The 22,890-nt window shown below is 42.9% G+C and overlaps 1 protein-coding gene across 6 annotated transcripts in view; it reads right to left on the minus strand.

The window, feature by feature from the left end:
* Nucleotides 1-3,666: 3,666 nt before the first annotated feature.
* The window catches only part of dmap1 (DNA methyltransferase 1 associated protein 1), a 79,964-nt gene continuing 60,740 nt past the window's right edge, over nucleotides 3,667-22,890 (minus strand). For all 6 annotated transcript variants that reach the window (XM_038794138.1, XM_038794139.1, XM_038794137.1 and 3 more), the window contains 2 exons: nucleotides 16,774-17,066; nucleotides 3,667-4,256 (listed from right to left, as the gene is read on the minus strand). In XM_038794138.1, the coding sequence (XP_038650066.1) occupies nucleotides 4,197-4,256; nucleotides 16,774-17,066 (353 nt within the window). In that variant the 3' untranslated portion in view covers nucleotides 3,667-4,196. The remainder of the gene's footprint in view (nucleotides 4,257-16,773; nucleotides 17,067-22,890) is intronic.

Consider the following 22,890-nt stretch of genomic DNA (forward strand, 5'->3'; position numbering starts at 1 on the left):
ACATTACCAGTGCAGTGATAATGGGGAGCCAATTGATGTGGTATATCTGGATTTCCAGAAAGCCTTTGACAAGGTGCCACACAAAAGGTTGCTGCATAAGATAAAGATGCATGGCATTAAGGGTAAAGTAGTAGCATGGATAGAGGATTGGTTAATTAATAGAAAGCAAAGAGTGGGGATTAATGGGTGTTTCTCTGGTTGGCAATCAGTAGCTAGTGGTGTCCCTCAGGGATCCGTGTTGGACCCACAATTGTTCACAATTTACATAGATGATTTGGAGTTGGGGACCAAGGGCAATGTGTCCAAGTTTACAGATGACACTAAGATGAGTGGTAAAGCGAAAAGTGCAGAGGATACTGGAAGTCTGCAGAGGGATTTGGATAGGTTAAGTGAATGGCTAGGGTCTGGCAGATGGAATACAATGTTGACAAATGTGAGGTTATCCATTTTGGTAGGAATAACAGCAAACGGGATTATTATTTAAACAATAAAATATTAAAGCATGCCGCTGTGCAGAGACACCTGGGTGTGCTAGTGCATGAGTCACAGAAAGTTTGTTTACAGGTGCAACAGGTGATTAAGAAGGCAAATTGAATTTTGTCCTTCATTGCTAGAGGGATGGAGTTTAAGACTAGGGAGGTTATGTTGCAATTGTATAAGGTGTTAGTGAGGCCACACCTGGAGTATTGTGTTCAGTTTTGGACTCCTTACTTGAGAAAGGACATACTGGCACTGGAGGGTGTGCAGAGAAGATTCACTAGGTTAATCCCAGAGCTGAAGGGGTTGGATTATGAGGAGAGGTTGAGTAGACTGGGACTGTACTTGTTGGATTTTAGATGGACGAGGGGGGATCTTATAGAAACATTTAAAATTATGAAGTGAATAGATCGGATAGATGTGGCCAGGTTGTTTCCACTGGCGGGTGAAAGCAGAACTAGGGGACATAGCCTCAAAATAAGAGGAAGTAGATTTAGGACTAAGTTTAGGAGGAACGTCTTCACCCAAAGGGTTGTGAATCTATGGAATTCCTTGCCCAGTGAAGCAGTTGAGGCACCTTCATTAAATGTTTTTAAGGTAAAGATAGATAGTTTTTTGAAGAATAAAGGGATTAAGGGTTATGGTGTTCGGGCCGGAAAGTGGAGCTGAGTCCACAAAAGATCAGCCATGATCTCATTGAATGGCGGAGCAGGCTCGAGGGGCCAGATGGCCTACTCCTGCTCCTAGTTCTTATATATGATTTTTTTTATACTCCTAAAAACCATAGTCAGTTTCATGAGAATTCTGTTCTAGTTAGTTATCTGTAAAACACGACACAAGCAGATCTCCTGGATTGTTCTTGGAGTCCAAGGATGTGCTGTTGTATTCCACATGTTGTATAAATTGTGACATTTATTAAATAACAAACTGCATTTTTATTACATAGAATTATTATTTATTTTTTAAAAATAATTTTTATTGAGATTTTCAAAAACATATCCAAAACTGAAAATAACAAGAAAACAATATTAACAACAAAAAGAGAAACACCCTAACCCCAAAAACCGACCCCCCCCCCCCCCCCCCCCCCCCAGTAACTACAAAAAGGATAGATAACCATCCGGCATATCCAATAAACACATATACACATTTCTCCCTTCCCCCAAAACAATCCCTCCCTCCCTCCCTGTTGCTGCCGGCCTGTTCTCCTTTATTACATAGAATTATAACATTGAATATTTTCTAATTTTAATACCAGGATTGTGTGCCTATTTGGACAAAAACGTATTATTAATTAAAGCAAAGATGAATATGTACATTAACAGCAACAGTATTATGTTTCTGATGTATTTGAGGTAATACTGGGAAAAAATTGATACATAAAACAGATCGTGGGATATGATAGTATGAGGGCATGCAGTGTGAAATTATTGGGGATAATGATGGAGCAAATATGATGGAGGGATTAAAGAAATTCTTGGATTAGGGTCCTAATATTCAGTCTCCAGCAACCCAACGTTGAAAGATCCTGGATCCTGTTAATACTCTCAGGTCCCAGGAACTCCGAGCCAAGCACAATTCAGTTTTCTAGGGAATATGAGGTTTGGACATAATCAGCCAACAACCTGCTTGTGCTCCACCTCCTCAGCACCATCCTCTCTCCTTCATTTTCTCCTCTCCAATATCCCCTTAGCGTTCCCATACCCTACATTTAGTTTCCCCATCGCTTCCATTCCAAGTTACTTTATTTCTCTTGTGCAGCCCCTCCCAACACTTTTCCTTCCTTCCAAGCAGATGAAAATATACTAAAGCACACCTCCTTTCAAATGTGATGTAGTTTTCCAAAAAAAAACAAAAAGAGAAGACACTTGGCCAGGAGAGGAAGTTGAAGGCAAAGCAGGCAAATGCATTGGGAAATCCAGGAAGAGATAAATGGGTGAGCAAAACAGAAAGGCAGGGATAGGTTGGAGCCCAGGAGAGATTAAATGACAAAAATGTCATGGACACCAATCAAAGGGTGTGGTAAAGGGTAGTGTTAAAGATGAAGACAGGTGTTAAAAGTGGCATAAAAAGGAGTGCCAAGAAATGCGCTAAAGCTTGGGGGAGCTGCGATGGAGGCACAATGGGAGACGGTCTTGAAGATCTTCCAGCCATATTTAGCTGAAGGGAGGGTAATTATACAGAACATGTACATATTGAATGTATACAATGAACATATACACGTATTGAAACACCTGATTGCAATTTGATCTATGTAGACAATTTGAATATTATTGCACTTTGTGTGATGGCCACTTTGAAATGCTTGTACATTTTACAAATAAAATATATTTTGCAAAAATAAACAGATTGCGTTAATAGCAGATCAAGGGTTAGCACCTTCTAAAAGTGAAACAAAAGAACAAGTTACAGTCTGGCCCTTGGTTTGAGGACAAAAAACAAAATGAAGGACATAATTCATGGCCTGAAGTTGTCGAACTCAATGTTACGTCCAGAATACTGTAAAGTGCCGAATCAGAAGAAGGTGCTTTTCCTCCAGTTTGCATTGGGCTTCAGTGGAGCATTGTAGTAGTCAGAGGATGGAAATGTGAGCAAGATAGTGAATTGAATGTAACAGAGAGGTAGGTTGAGGTCATGCTTGCAGACTGAGTGAAGATATTCAGCAAAGTGGTCACCCAGTTTGCTTTAATAAACTATTTTCTAGTCCTATCACATTTCCAGTCTCTTCAGCTCCAAGAAGAGTCAAATGGACTCAAAACAGTAAATCTTTCTCTCCACAGATGCTGCCAGACTGAGTTTTTCCAGCATTTCATGTGTTTATTACAAGAATTCCATTAATATGTTTAATAAAGTTTAAACATTTTTTAAATATTAAAAGTAATATATATATATATTATGTATTCTGGAAACAAAATGAGAGAGATTAGTAGCCTAAAATACCTTGAAAACCAAGTCTGGAAGAGTTAATTTAATCAATGGAAAAACATGACGGAAGTAGTGTGCCAGGTAGAGTGATGCAAGTAAGACCAATATTATAAACTTGACAAAAATGTTAAAGGAAATGCTAACAACATTAAGTGCACAAGATGTATAAAGCATTCCAACCAGCATTGCTCTAAACACATGATTACATAATCCAGCAGGGAATTCCAGCACCAACTTCAAATAATGGTGAGATACCACAAACAAGTGTTTTTAAAATCCTTTATTCAATTTTGATATTTTCTTGACTACAATAAATGTTTGCAATTTCTTTTGAACACTGTTACTAGTAACTGGATACTGCATATAACCGCAGCCTTTCATTATTCACAATGAAAAATAGTAATAAAAATAAGGTCATGCGAGTGGTCTCCACTCAATGGTAGTTTCACTGCCCTGTACCAAAGAGAACAAAACCCTACAAAGAAAGCATAATCATACAAATATTAAAAGCAGTGCAATCCTTTTCATGACTAAAATATGCCTCATTAATGAAGTTCTGGATCAGTTAGGGTAGAACTTCTACGGGAAATGTCTTAGCAGTTTTTGATTGATATGATGGACACAGCATTTGTTACTTCCTAACCACTGCCTCATAATTTATCAATAGTGCTCACGGCCCCTGATTTCCTGGAGTTTTGGTGGTCTTTTCTGAATAAAATGTAGGAACATAGCTGCTATGTGGTGAAAGATCCGTTTAACCACATTTTGTCCACTTCCTAGCCTTTCAAACCAGTTCACGGTTTCTTCAATTTCTTTACTGAAGAACAGCTTGATGCAGATTCTCTTCGCTTCCTCTGTAAAATCAAAAATCAGGATGTAAGATAGCATGCTTCAAACCATTTGTATGGTTAGCGATGTCTCCAGGTTAACTCTTGAAATTTAGAAACTTGTGATCATAAAAACAGCAGCAAGTAAAACAATGTATAGCAACTATGGTGCTGTACAAAATGACTTTTTTCTTCAAAAGTTGAAGATCTTTCAACACTGACATGTTGAACAACAAAGGTGGCTGGTGTGGATCAAACAATGAAGGTGAGAATGCGGCTTGTGGACTTTAATGATAATTAAAGGAGATCCCAATTCAAGTGTCGATTCATCTGGGATACAAGACAGTCATCATGAATTTGTTTGCATTTCATCTAGAATATTACGTCTGCTGATACCTTAAACAGTCAAAAAGATCACTCACTGCACTGCTGCATTTAACATTTTTCCCTGTAAAGATTTTATTTCATGACCTTTGCCTACTTGGAAATGCTAGTGACTGGACCATATACTGCATGATTTCATCATTAGAGAAACAAGATGAACTCTCACTCGACATGGGAGTTTTGCTGGCGATTTCGCCATACAGCACAGCTTTCCATCTTTTGATGCTTTCAAAGAAACTTACCTTCCCAGGCTAAAAGAAACAGAAGGAGAAGATAGATTGGGAGAGAAAATTAATAAGAACTATAGAAACAGACAAGAGTTTCAACCTAGTACGAAATGGAAAAGAGGAGCTGAAGTAAAAGTTGGTCCCTCAGTGATTGAGAATTAATAATGGAAACAAAGAAATAGCAGACATTTAGCAAATATTTTGTACCTGCCGTCACAATAGAACAGAGTAAAAGCATCCTATTAATAGCAGAAAAATCAGGGGGTGGGTCAAAAGGGAGGGAGGAATTTAAAACATTTATCACTGGAGAAAAAGTACTAGGCAAACTAATGGTACGAAAGGTTAATAAATCCTGTGGACCTGATATTCATTGTCTTAAAAGAAGTGACTGCAGATTCAAGAAAATAGTAAGACAAAAAGCAGAAAATTATAGGTCAGTTAGCCTCATGAGAGTTCAGAAAAAACTTAAGACTCAAGGAGGCTTGACATGTTGGACACTGAGTATGTATCCACCCAATCTAGAGTTAGGGGGCACTGTTTCAGAATAGGATGGAGAGGAGGATGAATTCATTTTCTCAGGGTTGTGAATTTTTGGAATTCTCTGCCCCAAAGAACTATGGTATTGAGTCATTGAATATATTGAGATAAATTTTTGAACAATAGGGTAGTCAAAGGTTATGAGGAACTGGCACTAAAGTAGAGTTGAGGCCAAAATTGATCAGCCACAATTTAATTGAATGGTGGAGAAGTCTTGAAGGACTGTATGGCCTACTCCTGCTCCTATTTCATATGTTCTTATAACCCAATATTCGATGTCAGACAAGCAGTGTGCCAGGTCAGATGAAATGCAGGGGTTGGGAGAGGTGATGGTGAGGTAGATCGGAGTGTCACCAGTGTACCTGCGGAGTCTAATATTCTCCGATTATGCCATATGTGGGATACGGAAGCAGCAATGCGAGACTGAAAAAGAAGCCATTGCAGGAGGTTCTCTGGCTATGACAGGTTAAATAGGAATATAAACAGGCAGGGTGGCACGTTGGCACAGTGGTTAGCACTGCTTCCTACAGCGCTGAGGACCTGGGTTCGATTTCAGTCCCGGGTCACTGTGTGTGGATGTTACACATTCTCCCCGTGTCTGCGTGGGTTTCACCCCCACAACCCAAAGATGTGCAGGTTAGGTGGATTGGCCACATTAAATTGCCCCTTAATTGGAAAAAAAAAATTGGGTACTCTAAATTTATTTTTATAAAAGGAATATAAACAGGCAAGGCCAGTCCCACTCAGTTGGATAGCGAGAAAGAAGATTTTATGATCAACTATGTCAAAGATTGCAGACAGGTTAAGAAGGATGAGGAAATATAGTTTACCATGGACAGTCACATAGGATGTGGATCTCTATGGAGTCTGCACGTCCTCCCCGTGTGTGCGTGGGTTTCCTCCGGGTGCTCCGGTTTCCTCCCACAGTCCAAAGATGTGCAGGTTAGGTGGATTAGCCATGCTAAATTGCCCGTAGTGCAAGGTTAATGGGGGGATTGTTGGGTTACGGGTTACGTGGGTTTAAGTAGGGTGATCATTGCTCGGCACAACATTGAGAGCCGAAGGGCCTGTTCTGTGCTGTACTGTTCTATGTTCTATGTCATTTATTTTTATTTATTTATTTTTAAAATAAATTTAGAGTACCCAATTATTTTTCCAATTAAGGGGCAATTTAGGGTGGCCAATCCACCTATCCTGCACATCTTTGGGTTGTGGGGATGAAACCCACGCAGACACGGGGAGAATGTGCCAACTCCTCATGGACAGTAACCCAGAGCCGGGATTCGAACCCAGGTCCTCAGCGCCGTAGGCAAGGATGTCATTTATAACTCTGGTTTTAGTGCTGTGGAAGCAGCAGAAATATGACAGTAAAATTCAACATGAGGTTACAGGAGTGATGGGCATGAATATGGGAGACACTAATACCTTCAAGGATGTTAATAAGGGAAGAGAATTTGGAAATGGGGCTGCAGTTGGGAGGTAGAACTGTAGCTTAAAAGGGCAGAGTCAAAGTTTTTTAATGAGATTTTTTGATCTTCATGGAACTCTCAAAGATCTCACTAGTTTGACAGATACCCTCTAACCGACAATCAGATAATAGGGAGTTTAAACTTGCAGAGTTCTCATTTTCCTGGTCAAACAGTGGTGCAGTTGGGATGGAACAACTTGGGAGATTTCTGCTTGCACCACTCTCAATGTAGATAACATGTTAAGCACTGCCTGCATGAGCTACCATTTCCTTTCTCCCATCCACCAAGAAAGCCCAATTGTGAATGTACAGAGATTGATCCAAACACATGTCCCTTAGCAGATCCTTCCTTCTGGGCCACCACAATCAAAGTCAACTTTCTAGGCATTCGGAAAGAGGATTAAAGTCCTACAAATGGCATTTCAAAAGCATCTTCAGTTCTCAAATGTTAAGGAATTACTAAGCTACCACGATTAGGTTAATTCTTGTATTTTCAAAGAACTAGCAATATTACATTTTTGTGAGGAGGGGGGTAGAGAGAAAGGAGGTAATGTTAAAAACAATTTTAAAAGCACTCTAAAATGGTTGTACAGTGAATTGGTTTGACCTTCAGTCTTATTCTAATCTAATGCCATCCTCATTGTTTAATCAGCCAGTAAAGGTCAGAAATGTATTTAACATTTTAACTATTTTGTACACCATAGAAAATGCCCTACAGGAAACCACTATTCCCAAATTTTCAAAAGTGACATTCTGCTGATTTTATGCCGATTGATAAAAAGTGTATAATAGGGATCCATTAATATTCTTTAAATATATCAAAAGACTTAACTATGAAACTTTATATTTGAATCAGGTATATGGTCCACTCCCAACCATTCCTCACTGCACATGTGGCTTCACTAAAGGTGGGTGTGTCCAAAGTCATGAAAGATAACAAGGCAATTTTGAGAAAACATATATGACTACTTTGCAATGGTTGCAAACTAATTGGAGTACATCTTCTCCATGCACTTGGAAAATATTACCAAATAAGAAAAGTATAATCTTTATTATTATTATTGTCACAAGTAGGCTTATATTAACACTGCAATGAAGTTACTGCGAAAATCCCCTAGTCGCCACACTTGCCGCCTTTTTGGGTACACAGAGGGAGAATTGAGAAGTCCAAAGTACACATTAAATGTCCTGCTGCACACACTAAGTCTTATCCAATACTGGTTCTCTTGGATGAACCACACAAGATTGAAAGCACAGATGGAGCTAAGTTGAATTTGACCTTTTGAAAATAGTTAGCAAAAGTGACAGACAAGGAACAGAAGTTACTCCATTCTGTGGTGAAGAACAGTTGGCAATAGCAGAAGTTGTTACAGCTGGTGAAAGGAATGCAAGCTTTCTGAAAAGATCTGGTCTTTTGAGCTTTTAAAATTTATATTTCCCTCCAAAAAATGCATGCATTTTCTGTAATCTCTGTGCGCTTTTAACACCCGCATGTTGTCTGCCAACACCATTGTTAAGTGTACAATTACTTAGCAACTCAGACTTAATTTTTGGCTTTCACTCAGAACCTTCAAGATCTTAAAGCTCGCCTCTATAACAAATTACAAACAAACTTGTTAACACTCTACAGAACAGCTCATTGAAGCAGGACAGCATACTGAATCAATGCTAGGTTTTGAACCTTTTCTATGGCAGCACATGTCAACTTAGAAAATTGACAAAAGCTAGCTAAATGCTTCAAAGAATTAGAAAACTCAAAAACAGAAATGAATTTGTTCTTTAAGTCACATAGAGACAGAAAGTGCATTGGGGACACAGTTGTGCAGTTACATTCATCAATCACTTTTATTGTAAGGGGTAAAATCTGAGGTAGACAACAGTGTAGTTTTAAGAGCGGTGGAACAGAAAATGACTGAAGGTGATTAAGTAATGAAGGCACAAATTGATTTCATGAAAGGATCTTTGGGCATAATCCTTATAAAATTTAGATTGTCATTTTATGGTACATTTTCCAGCGTTATGAAGCATACTTTAATTCCACCTTTCAAGAAAAAAATAAGATTAATCTCTGGAAGGGCTAGTGATATTATAAATATGAAACAGCATTTGAAAGGCAGTCAAATACAACTTGAAAGGGTCCAAGTTCTCATCATCAGAAGATAGTGTCCTAAGCTGCATTTTGGGAATTACAGTCCACCTGAGTGACAATGGTGCATTCTAGGAGTTGTCATCCAATACCTAGTTGAATTGATTCATTCAGGCAGGCCAAAGATACATAACACAAGCTCAAAGGATACAGGAGAGCTCAAGTTCAGGTGACAGGGCAAGATACGAGGCTATGTAGAGGAATATTCTTGGAGGTGCTTCTCACATATAGTGGTTAACTTTATGGATAAGTTGTTTCACCCCATCCAGAATCATTTAAAAAATATATGCTATAATTGTTATTTGTAAGATGTGTGGAGTTGTATTTGGAGACAAATTTAAGCATTTCAGGGAATGGAAATAGTGTTTTCCTGATTCCTATTCAGTTAATAGAACATTGCCCATTAAACCAACTATGACACTTTTGCTCAATCACAAAAGTACAACATAAATCTTGTGATGCCCTGCGCACTACCTTATGACAGCAGATAATTTTTGTTCAAATAGTGGAGCAACCAGAAAATTAGAATATTGCTAAATTTAACTAATCAGCACAAACACAACTTTAACTATAATGTCAGTTCAATGAAAACTAAACATGATTTCCACACCCTGAAATTTCCACTTGAATGTGCGCCTGTTATTTCCCCCAACACAATTCATCCGAAATCAGCATTACCTGAGCAAAAGGTTGCAAAATTGAATTTCTCAAATCTTCTGCATGAGTTTTAAAAATGTCGCACCAGCAGCCGACTCCATAAACTGCCCATGTCCCCAGGGTGAATTAATCGCCATTGGGAGTTCCTGCTAATTGCGCTCATTTGCAGGCCTTTGAAAATGTTCCAAAAAATTAAGCTGGCTCTTTTGGGAACAAGGGCATTAAATAGGTATTTTCTGAATGAGTTTTTTTCTAATTTACTACGGAACAAGCTCAATCTAAATGGAAAATTGTTGTTTTTTTTAATAATAATTTTCAGTTATTTAAAATAATTTCATTCACATGTGATGGACACTGATGTAAAGTGCTTATTTTCAATGTTAAACTAATTTTAAGCTGCTCCCACTCTAAAATCAAAAATTAAAATGAAAAAGCATTGTTTTATAATGCTGTCCGAGTGTGTTGGTCTGTGACAGACTTTGTATTTGGTGATTGGAAGTAGGTTTGAGCAGAAACTTGGGGGGAGAAACACTTCTCAAAATGAGCACAATTTTGATTGTAATCCTCATCAGAAGTGCCAGTTTAAGAACTTTATTCCTGAAAGGGCATCCAACAGAGGGCAACAGTGAGAAATGACGGAGGAGGATTCTGGGAGAAGTCAGCTTGCTCACCACAACTGAGAAGAGAATTGCGGAGAACCCAGTGTCATAGAACGGTATTGTTTCCATCCTTCCCTTCGCAAAAAAAGAGAGGCTGTTCGATCATTTTTTGTGTCTTAGAAACAACAGAGTTGGACTTTCGGTGAGGGGGATGTGCTGAGCAGACATACAGGGAAGGTGGCTTTCCCCTGGGAATTCAGAAAAACAGCAGTTTGAATGCGAAAATAGCCCACCTGACATGTTTAACCATCCCCACCCTCTCGTAAGACATACACAACTACCTAGAAATGATCGGCAAGAACTCCAGGTGGCAGAGTCAGCCAAAGCCTGAAGAGGAGGAATGGGACTAAGGCAAACACGAGGAGCAAGTGGGAGCCAGCCACACCAGAGGCCACCGGGACCCACGCCGGACTATCTACCGATAAGTGAGTGGATGGACCTCCTGACTCAGGAGCTCCAGAAACAGAGATGCCATCAAGCTGGAAATGATGGCAACAGTGAAGGAGGCGGTTCTGAACGCCCTGGCTCCATTCAATGTGGCATTAGAGAAAACAGATCACCAACTGGAAGCACAGGAGCTAACAAACAGGGCCCTAGAAAAAGCGGTGACCAACTAGAATGATCGAAACACCTCCCTGGAAACAGAAGTGGCAAGATTGGTGGTGCCGCAAGGGGCATTGAAGGGGAGGATAGAGGTCCAGGCAGAAACCCCACAGATGCTATGTAACCGGGTCAGAAGGGAGAGCTTCCCAAACCCCTGGAGATGGACATAGCCCACAGGTCATTCCCGCCAACAACTCCGGAGCGAGGGGGGGGGCAGTGGGAATGCCAGAGCAGGGAAGCACGGGCAAAGGGGAGGTCATGGCACAGTTCCCCACAGGATAGAAACCCCCTCATCAGGATAGTCATCTGGAACATCAAGTGACGAACTGCGTACAGGACCCCAAATTGGGGAAACTAATGAATATGGCAAAGCAGGTGAACACCTTTAAAGGAGCAGAGGGGAGCAGTGGACCGATGAGGAATTTCCCTTCCTCTCCCAGGTCCACATGGTGAACTCGAGGATTGACTGCTTTGCAATGGGAAAAATTGGTGCTTCCAGGGGTAGTGAATACTCTGTAATTGAAACCTCCCACCATGCTCCACACTATGTGGATGTGAGGATGGAGGTGGGCCGGGCTCAACATCCCCCATGGAGGCTGCACACGGCCCTCATTGCCGATGAGGCTTTTCATGATTGGATATCACAGGCAATAGACGGGTACGTTACTAAGAACCAGAATGGGGATGTCACATCCTCCACATCTGGGAGGTGCTGAAGGCGGTGATAAGAGGGGGGGGGGACTTATTGCATTCAAGGCGTGAAAAGGGATGAGAGGGTGAAGGTGGACCGGCGATACTCAACGGCCCCAACTGTGGAACTGCTGACAGTGGAAAAGGTTGCAAATAGACCAGCCATCTGCTAGCTCACCAGCTGAGAAACAAGTAGCCACAAGTCAACCAATCAGGTTAAAGACAGAAGCGGCAGTCTAGTTGCTGTGCCAGAAAAGGTCAATGAAGCCTTTGCAACCTTCTACCGAGGGCTGTACACCTCCAAACCCCTGGAGGGGGGGGGGGGGGGGGGGGGGGGGGGGGGGGGGGGGAGGAGATGAAGCAGTTCCTCGATGGACTGAACATGCCGGTCTTGGGAGATGATAAGGGATGCAGCCTGGAAGTATTACTAGAACTGTGGAAGTCATGGAGTGTATCAACTCCATGGAGATAAGGAAAGCATTGATGAAATCCCGGTGGACTTCTAAAAAATATTTGCGTCAGCATTGGCCCCACACTTGCATGAGATGTTCACAGACTCACGAGTAAAGTGCACCCTGCCACCAACACTGGCCCTAGCCTCAATATCGCTGATACCCAAAAAGGACAAAGGCCGATGAAGTGCGGGTCCTATAGGCCCATCTCACTCCTTAATGCCGGCATCTCCACATCACTCCTTAACAAGGAAGCAAAGAAATTGCTGAAGGCCCTGGCAAGGCAGCTGGAGAGCTGCTTGCCACGAAGGACAGACAGGCTTTGTTAAGGGCACGCAGCCGACATCGAACATCAGGCGTCTGCTGAATGTGACAATGACCAACACCAGAAGTGATCATCTCCCTCGCTGTAGTAAAGGCTTCGACTGAGTTAAATGGAAGTACCTCAGAGGTACTGGAATGGTTTGGGTTTGGGCCACAATTCACCTCCTGGGTGAAACTGCTGTAGTGCTCCCACGACGAGAGTACGGACAAACGCCACCAGCTCTAGATGCTCCCAGCTGCTCAGAGCCACGAGACAGGGTTGCCCACTGTTCCTGCTATTGTTTGTTCTGGCAATCGAGCTATTGGCAATCGCCCTCAGAGCAGCGAAGAGGTGGAGGTACCCAAAGGAAGCATTGAGTCTCACACTATGAGGATGACCAGCTTCTCCACATCTCTACCTTCCCAACCAGCATGGAAGGGATAATGAAACTCCTAAAGGAGTTTGGAGCCTTCAGGCGACAAGCTTAACCGAAGTAAGAGCAAGATCATCCCTGTGAACCCATATGGGGGGGGGGGGGCAGAGCTGGAGGGACTGACGTTATCTGGGGATCCAAATAGCCCGTGACTGGACCCGGATCCATAAATGGAACCAGAAAAGTCTGGTGGAGGAAGCTAAAAAAGACCTGCAGAGGTGGGACTCACTTTCCCACTCGGGGAGGATACAGACGATCAAAATGAACTTACTGCCCTGGTTCCTCTGCCTATTCAGATCCCTCCTAATTTACATCCCCAAGCCTTTTTCAATGCAGTCGACGGGTTAATCATGCCGTTTGTGCTGCGGAGTGCCCAAGGATCCAAAAGAAGGTCCTGCAAAAGAGGTGAAATGTGAGAGGCCTGGCCCTTCCGAACCTACAGCAGAGTAGGTGAGGATGGAGGAGAGTTCCTGCAAAGGGACATCCCTTCAAGCTCAAGTCACAACCGTACTTCCACCCTCTGCAGCCAAATACACGAGGAGCCCAGAGATAGCAGCCAATCTCTGAACATGGTACCAAATGAGGTGACACTTCGGCCTAACTGAAATGTCCACCATGTCCCCCATCTGTAACAACCACAGGCTGACTTCCACAATAATGGACGCCACCTTCAAAAGGTGGAGACAGGGTGAGGGGACACTGATGGTTAGGGACATGGACACAGAAGATAGAGTAGCAACTCTGGGGAACTCATGGAGAGGTTCCAGTTACAAAGAGAGAACGACCCGGGATACATTCAAGTCAAAAACCTGCTCTGCAAAGAAACAACGATGTAACCCCAGATACCAGGACACTCACTCTAAAACTGCTGAATGTGGATGACCAAGGGGAGGGGACATGTATGGGTGATGGCTGGAGTAAGCACCCTCCTTCCTGGATGAGAGGAGGAAAAATTGAGAGGAGGAACTAGGCAGAGCTAGGGGGAGGACTCTGGATCGAAGCACCACACAGGGCGAACTTCACCTCCACTTGCGCAGGACTGACCCTAATGCAGCTAAAGGTGGTGCACAGAGCACAACTAACCAGAACTAGAATCAGTGCGTTCTTCCCGGGGGTGAAGGACAAATGCGAACGGTGCAAGGGTCGCTCGGCTAACCACACCCACATGTTTTGGGCTTGCCCCAGGCCTGTTGGGTTTTGGACGTCCTTCTTCTAGGCCATGTCCAGGTTGTGGGAGTGAGGGTGGAGCCATGCCCAAATGTAATGGTCTTCGGGGTATCAGTTCAGCTAGACCTTCATGGGGAGGGGGGGGGGGGGGGGGGGGGGGGGGGGGCTGACACCCTAGCCTTTGCCCACTTGAGAATCCTGCTTGGCTGACGACCAGCAGCACCATCCAGGGCTGCAGACTGTCCAACCTGGCGAAATTTCTCAGGCTGGGGAACATAAAATGCGCCACCCGCGGATTGGAAAAAGGCTTCCATAGGATTTGGAGCTGTTCACGAACTTGCTTCAAGATCTATTTGTAGCCAGTAACCAGTAGAGCAAGGCGGGAGAGAGGGAGGGGAGACACGGGCGAGCAACGGGTCAAGAAAAGGAAAAAGGAAAGGGCAGGAGGAGGTGAAGGCCAATGAAAAGGAACGCGAGGTACGAGCTGGAGGGACAAAGCTGCAAGGGAGCGGTCCGATGGCAAGCTCAGGCCGAAACCAAATTGTATATAAATGTCTGCAAACGTGTGTCTTGGCCATATTAGGAATGTAAAACATGTATGCCAGTTAAAGGGGGTTGGGGGGTCACGGCCACAATTGTTGTTATGAAGATGCTCGCTTGTAAATGTAATTATTGGTTTTAGCACGATTTTATGATAACGTAGAACTTTTTGCTTGCAAAATATGAAAATGCAATAAAAACACAATTCCCCAAAAAAACGATACCACTACATACCAAAGTTTCTTTGATAATTGGTTAGCAATTAATGTTCAACTTTTACTCCTTGCATCTAAAATGCCATCATTCAAGATTCCACAGCAATTAGTTATCCTGACTTTAAAAGAATCTTCGTTCTAAGTTTCTTTTTGTGGCGCACAACCACTCCAAGGAAGCAATGTGCAAATAAATGCTTTGCAAACTCTATCACAACTGCCTCATCATGGATATTAGGCACTCAATTCTTGTTCATGAATAGTAGTGATCTTTCTCTTGAAGTTTCTTTTTTTAATATCATACTTCTATCAGCTACAACTTAAACTGAGCTCCTACCATTCATACTTTTTGACACCTGATGAGAACATTCTACAAGTTCCATAATTCAGACTTCAATGATTATCTTTCTAAAGGTTTCATTTATGGTGTAGGAACAGGAGTGAGCCACTTAATCAAGTCTAATCTGCTGCTCAGTTAAATCATGGTTGATCTGTATTTCACCCATATTTCCCTATCTTTATTCCACATTCCTGAATAACGTTCCCTCGTTAAAAAAAAAATCTATTGATGCCAATCTTGAAAATTTCAACGGACTCAGAATCCAGTGTTTTGGAGGAGAGAATTTCACATTTCTTCGACCCTCTTGTGTGAAAATCTACTGCCTGATGTTCATTTTTTTAAAATTTAGAGTACCCAATTCATTTTTTCCAATTAAGGGACAATTTAGCATGGCCAATCCACCTAGCTTGCACATTTTTTGGGTTGTGGGGGCGAAACCCATGCAAACACGGGGAGAATATGCAAACTCCACATGGACAGTGACCCAGAGCCGGGATCGAACCTGGGACCTCAGCGCCATGAGGCTGCAGTGCTAACCCACTGCGCCACCGTGCTGCCCCGCTGCCTGAGATTCATGAACAGCCTACCCAATATCAATATATTTTGAGTTCCATCACCGGAGGAAACATTTTCTCTTTATCTATTGAATCTTTTTTTAAATTATTTTAAATACCTTAAATATGTCACCCATAATCTAAATTCAAGGGAAGTTGTTACCCTTGGTTTGCAAGTCAGGAACCAGGGGGACACTATTTCAAAATAAGGGGGACGCCACTTAGAACCGAGATGAGGGCTGTGGAAGCTCAGTCATTGTGTATGTTTAAGGTAAACAGTGACAGATTTATGATGAACGTGTCTGCGTGCAAGTCCTCCGGGTGCTCCGGTTTTGTCCCACAAGTCCCGAAAGACGTGCTCGTTAGGTTAACTGGACATTCTGAATTCTCCCTCAGTTGCCCGAACAGGTGCCGTAGTATTCCGACTAGCGGATTTTCACAGAAACTTCATTGCAGTGTTAATGTAAGTCAACTTGTGACAATAATAAAGATTATTATTACATAAAGGGGTATGGGGATAGTGGGTGTAAAAGGCATTGAAGTATCCGATCATCCATAATGGTATTGAATGGTGGAGCTGGCTTGACAGGATGAACGGCTACTTCTGTTCTGATATTCACATTGCAACAAACTGGTATTACTAAATTTGCCATTTGTAGCACAATCACCTCACGGCTTTTCATTAGTTTTATGTGCAGTAGTAGTGATCATTCTGAAGTAACTTAATGGTTTGTTTTTTTTTTAAACAGGGCATGATAACTCTGGTCTAATCACAGGACAGAGTCTTCCTTTGTCTAACACCTGGTTAGTTAATATTGATCAGGCATTGCTGAAATTGAACAATATGCTTTGCAGCAGATATTTGTGAAGAATGGTAACTCATGACTGAAAAGACAGATTGCCAATAATAATAACCATTAACATTAAAAACGGTGTTCAAATATTTATAATAATTACACATAGACATTTGTAGGAACGGAATGTAAAACAATTTTTACATATAGTTTTATAAAGATCTTACCTAAAGATCAACCTAATAATGCACGAGTTAGAAAGTCTGATTTAATACAATTAATACAATAAAACTATTTGTAATTTCTGTAGTAAACATTATTATTTGATTTGCCATGTCAAATCAAACATTTGCTGGATATTTCCAATCAGTGCTTACCGAGTTTGGTGTGAGAGGTGCAGCTCCAACAACATCAATGAATTGATCTTTTCCTTCCCCCTTAATTTCTTCAGAACTGGTTCCCACAGTTCCCATTTGTCCATCAATGCCAAAACCATCTGATGCCAAGCTGTTTGTCCCCGCCTTTGCCAAAGCCTCGTACCGATGCCTCAGCATCTGAAGCTCATATTCACAATTGGCATAAGCCTGCTTCAGTTCATACAACAACACCAGATCACTGCGGAGTTCGTTAAACATGTGTACAATTTCTTCAGTGGGCATTGGGTTTAGATCTGCAAATTATGAACCAAATTATGTAAATATTTTCATAAACTTAAAACAGAAATCATCCACCTAAATATAATTGAAGACATCAGTAAAAAGATTGTTGTACAATTCGAAAGAGGAGAGTTTAATGCACTGGAACATTTTACAATACTCTTACATTAGATCTACATCTTAATACAGATCCATTGTCAGCATCATTATCCTTCAGAACTGCAGCCATACCAAACTGTGGAAGCCGTCTATAACTTCAGTATCATTTCTCCTCAGCTGACTTATTGAGCGTAATATAGCGCCCTTGATCCATCAGCTTCCTCCCAACATAAACATCACATCACTATTAAAAGAATCCTCATAAAATGGCTGGTACATTAAAATGATCATTCCTGAGCAACAGTGATGTAGCAATCACCACAACGACGTTAAGCAATTTTGTTCTTGTATTACTGCAGTGATTCAGTGGTCTACCTGGGTTTTCCTTATAAGGAAAATAAATCACTGCAGTTTCCCTAAATTGTCTAAAACTATTAATACTTTAGAGTATTTCAAAGCAAAACAGAATTATACAAAATATCCATGGCTTGTTAGAAAGGTCTGAAGACAGGCAAGAAGATAAGTCAAGTTGTCAGAACTTCTGACCTCCAATTAAATTGCTTACTGAATAAATTTATAGAATGTAGTGTAGAAGGAGGCCATTTGGCCCATCGGGTCTGCTTCGGCCCTTGGAAAGAGCACCCTACTTATGCCCACACCTCCACCCCATCCCCGTAACCCAGTAACCCCACCTAATCTTTTTGACACTAAGGGGCAATTTAGCATGGCCAATCCACCTAACCTACACATCTTTGGACTGTGGGAGGAAACCAGAGCACCCAGAGTAAACCCGATCAGACATGGGGAGAAAGTGCAAACTCCACAGATGACAATCACCCGTGGCTGTAATTGAACCCGGGGCCCTGGAGCTGTGTGGCAGCAGTGCTAACCACTGTGCTGCCCAAAAGAAAACGTCCTTCGAGCTGGAATCGAACTAGTGACCTAAGGATTTCCGGAGTTTGGCTTCTACAGTCCTCTGCTCTACCAGCTGATCTATCGAAGGCACTAACTTGTCAGCACCAACTTTCTATCATTCTGAACTAGCAACTCTTGGCAATATGAATTTTATAGATCATTTCCTATCACAAAACCAATAGAATGCTGTATTTTACTGGTCAGTATGTCCATATCATCCCAGTATTGAAGGCGTCTTTAAAAAAGTTTCTACTTTTTTTTCTCCATCACATACTTTTCTCAAATCAAATCATAGTCGACAATAAAACAAATATATGTAGCTTGGCAACAAATTGGCCTGCCCTGCTGACTAAATGCAGAGGTCATAGTTTGAAGCATTTTAATCAAGTATAAAAGCCAGTAATTGGTGAGGACTCTTGAGATAAAAAGGCGTTGTCGAATTTTTAATATATTCTAGGAATTGAAGATTTATCTATAGAACACCTCAAAAGATGCAACAGTGTTGCTAGGCCATATGAATAATTATTTTGTACGCTGTAATTGCATAACAAACAATGGGTATTTGGCCACTTGATCCTGTACTCTTTCAAATGGTCCACAGTCAATTAAAATATAATGCCACAGAATTTGCTCAAAAAGGTTTTTGGAACATTTTTGAACCTTGTATCAGGTTTAATATAAGATACAGGGCAAATGTGTCATAATCCAGGGCGATACTTCAAAGCAATATTGAAGCGACTGTTCAATTGAAGATGAAATGTTTTGAATGGACTTAAAATATCCCAACGCACTACTCATGAAGACCAGGAAGTTCTCTCAATGATGCATTCAGTAAGTTGATGTGGGGTGCTTTCGGCATGCAATAGACTACTATGTTTGCCAATATGACATATGCACTATGAAAGCAATATATTGGTTATGAAATGTTTTGGTATGGCTTAAGGATGTCAACAATGGTAAATGATGCAAGCCAACTTCCAGTGATGGGGATGTGCTGAGTAGTCGCACATCAGGTGGCACTCCTCCCAAGAACCAAGTGTGGGCAGCACGGTAGCATTGTGGATAGCACAATCGCTTCACAGCTCCAGGGTCCCAGGTTAGATTCCGGCTTGGGTCACTGTCTGTGCGGAGTCTGCACATCCTCCCCGTGTGTGCGTGGGTTTCCTCCGGGTGCTCCGGTTTCCTCCCACAGTCACAAAGATGTGCAGGTTAGGTGGATTGGCCATGATAAATTGCCCTTAGTGTCCAAAATTGCCCTTAGTGTTGGGTGGGGTTACTGGGTTATGGGGATAGGGTGGAGGTGTTGACCTTGGGTAGTGTGCTCTTTCTAAGAGCCGGTGCAGACTCGATGGGCCGAATGGCCTCCTTCTGCACTGTAAATTCTATGAAATCTATGAAACCCGAAATTAGGCTCTTTTACCCAAAATAGCCGTCTAATCTGGGGAAAAAGTATCCCCTCATCATTTCTAACAACAGCACAAGAGAAGATGGCAAGCAACAGTAACTCCAGGGACCGTAAAGAGACAAAAAGCAAAATAAACCAGGAGAACAAGCAGTCGAGATGGCAGACACATGAGGCGACAAGGTGCTGGCCACACCAGAACGAGGGGGACCATTAAAGTGCACAGGATTCCCCTTACCGGAGGGTGGATGGAGGAGGGTCCTCTCCAGGGAACTAAGGGAGCACAGGGAAGAGATTAAGACCAATATTCAAGCTGCAAGGTGGCGGTTGCGGAGGCCCTGGCAACCATGCAGGTGGCCCTGGACAAGGCAGAGATGCGACTGAAGGTCCAGGGGAACATAATCAAAGAGCTAGAAAAAGCGTCAACAGATCAGATCAACCGAAATGCCGCCCGGAGAGGGAAGTAACAAGGTTGGTCGTGACTCAGGGAAGTTTGAAGGGGAAAATAGAGGACTAAGAGAACTGGTCACGGCGCCAGAACTTAAGGATAGTGGGGCTGCTTGAAGGGATCGAAGGCAGGGATCCTAAGGACTATGTGGCCCAGTCCTTGATCTTTATGTCGTCTTTGTCGACAGGAATAGTGCCGGAAGACTGGAGGATAGCAAATGTTGTCCCCTTGTTCAAGAAGGGGAGTAGAGACAACCCTGGTAATTATAGACCTGTGAACCTTACTTCGGTTGTGGGTAAAATGTTGGAAAAGGTTATAAGAGATAGGGTTTATAATCATCTTGAAAAGAACAAGTTGATTAGCGATACTCAACACGGTTTTGTGAAGGGTAGGTCATGCCTCACAAACCTTAGAGTTTTTTGAGAAGGTGACCAAACAAGTAGATGAGGGTAAAGCGGTTGATGTGGTGTATATGGATTTCAGTAAGGCGTTTGATAAGGTTCCCCAAGGTAGGCTATTGCAGAAAATACAGAAGTATGGGATTGAAGGTGATTTAGTGGTTTGGATCAGTAATTGGCTAGCTGAAAGAAGACAGAGGGTGGTGGTTGATGGCAAATGTTCATCCTGGAGTTCAGTTACTAGTGGTGTACCGCAAGGATCTGTTTTGCGGCCACTGCTGTTTGTCATTTTTATAAATGACCTGGAAGAGGGTGTAGAAGGATGGGTTAGTAAATTTGCAGATGACACGAAGGTCGGTGGTGTTGTGGATAGTGCTGAAGGGTGTTATAGGTTACAGAGGGACATAGATAAGCTGCAGAGCTGGGCTGAGAGGTGACAGATGGAGTTTAATGCGGAAAAGTGTGAGGTGGTTCACTTTGGAAGGAGTAACAGGAATGCAGAGTACTGGGCTAATGGCAAGATTCTTGGTAGTGTAGATGAACAGAGAGATCTCGGCATCCAGGTACATAAATCCCTGAAAGTTGCCACCCAGGTTAATAGGGCTGTTAAGAAGGCATATGGTGTGCTAGCCTTTATCAGTAGGGGGATTGAGTTTCGGAGCCACGAGGTCATGCTGCAGCTGTACAAAACTCTGGTGCGGCCACACCTAGAGTACTGCGTGCAGTTCTGGCCACCACATTATAGGAAGGATGTGGAAGCTTTGGAAAGGGTTCAGAGGAGATTTACTAGGATGTTGCCTGGTATGGAGGGAAGGTCTTACGAGGAAAGGCTCAGGGACTTGAGGTTGTTTTCGTTAGAGAGGAGAAGGCGGAGAGGTGACTTAATAGAGACATATAAGATAGTCAGAGGGTTAGATAGGGTGGACAGTGAGAGTCTTTTTCCTCGGATGGTGATGACCAACACGAGGGGACATAGCTTTAAATTGAGGGGTGGTAGATATAGGACAGATGTCAGAGGCAGTTTCTTTACTCAGAGAGTAGTAGGGGTGTGGAACGCCCTGCCTGCAACAGTAGTAGACTCGCCAAATTTAAGGGCATTTAAGTGGTCACTGGATAGACATATGGATGAAAATGGAATAGTGTAGGTCAGATAGGCTTCAGATGGTTTCACGGGTCGGCGCAACATCGAGGGACGAAGGGCCCGTACTGCGCTGTAATGTTCTATGTTGGGAAGCGACAGCTTCCCCAACCTGCCAGAAATAGACAGAGCCCACCAGTCACTCGGGTCGAAACCTGCCATACAGCAGCTGAGGGTGATAATCGCCAAGATGCACCGGTACCAGGACCAGGAAAGAATCCTGCACTGGGCTAGGCAAACAAGGACCTGAAAGTGTGAAGAGCATCAGGTCATGATATATCAGGACATTGGGGCAGACCTGGGGCAAAGTTCAACGGGTAAGGAAGGGCTGAGTGGGATAGATCTACAGAGGTAGCCATACTGTTAAATAAGAGGACAGTATTTATTGCAACGAGGACAGTTATGGACCCATAGGCGGCATGTCATGGTCAGTGGTGTCCTGCACAGGCATCAGTAGTCCTGGTCATCGTGTACCCGTCCAACTGAAGTGCATAAAGAAGACCACGGCAGAAATTCCCGACATAGACACACACCAACTTATCATGGGAGGGGCTTTAACTGTGTGGAGGACCCACGGACAGACTGGTCAAACCCCAAAACTGGGAGGAACTCTAATATGGCAAAAACTAATATGGCAAAAAAAGTGGCATATTCATGGAGCAGATGGGGGCGGTTCACCCACCCAGAGGAGAAGGAGTTCTCCTTCTTCTCCTAGGTACGCAACGCATACACCCGGATTGACTTCTTTGTAGTGGGACATCAGTGCTTCCAGGGATATTAAGAGTGGAATACTCCAGGACTGTAATCTCCGACCATGCTCCACAACACCTGGACGTGAGGTTGGAGATGGGCCATGTCCAATGCCCACCATGGACGTTGGACATGGCTCTCCTGGCCGACAAGGCTTTCTGCAAGAAAATGTCACAGGCCATAGATGAGTATATTACCAACAACCGGAACGGGGAGGTCTCATCCTCCACGTTCTGGGCGGCCCTGGAGGCTGTGATCAGGGGTGAAATTATAGCTTACAAAGCACAAAGAGACAGGAAAGAGGGAGTGGCTAGGCAACAGCTAGTCGACTCCATACTGGAGGTAAATTGGAAATACTCAAGGCTCCAACCGTAGAGCTCCTGGCAAAGAGGAAGAAGCTACAAATGGACTTCAACCTGCTCTCCACGAGGAAATCAGTGCACCAATTCCGCCAGGCATGGGGGACCCTGTACAAACACGGAGACTAGGCCAGCTGCCTGCTGGCTCACCAGCTGAGAAAGCAGGCAGCCATGAGGGAAATAGCACAGATGAGACACGGCAGGGACAAACTAGTAGTGGAGCTGGAAAAGGTCAACGACACATTAAAGGGCTTCTACCAGAGGCTGTACACCGCCAAGCCCCCCAAAGGGGACTTGAGGATGAAGCAGTTTCTCGATGGACTGGCCAT

Source organism: Scyliorhinus canicula, chromosome 4 (genome assembly GCF_902713615.1).
Source record: "Scyliorhinus canicula chromosome 4, sScyCan1.1, whole genome shotgun sequence".
In the NCBI taxonomy this organism is placed as follows: domain Eukaryota; kingdom Metazoa; phylum Chordata; class Chondrichthyes; order Carcharhiniformes; family Scyliorhinidae; genus Scyliorhinus; species Scyliorhinus canicula.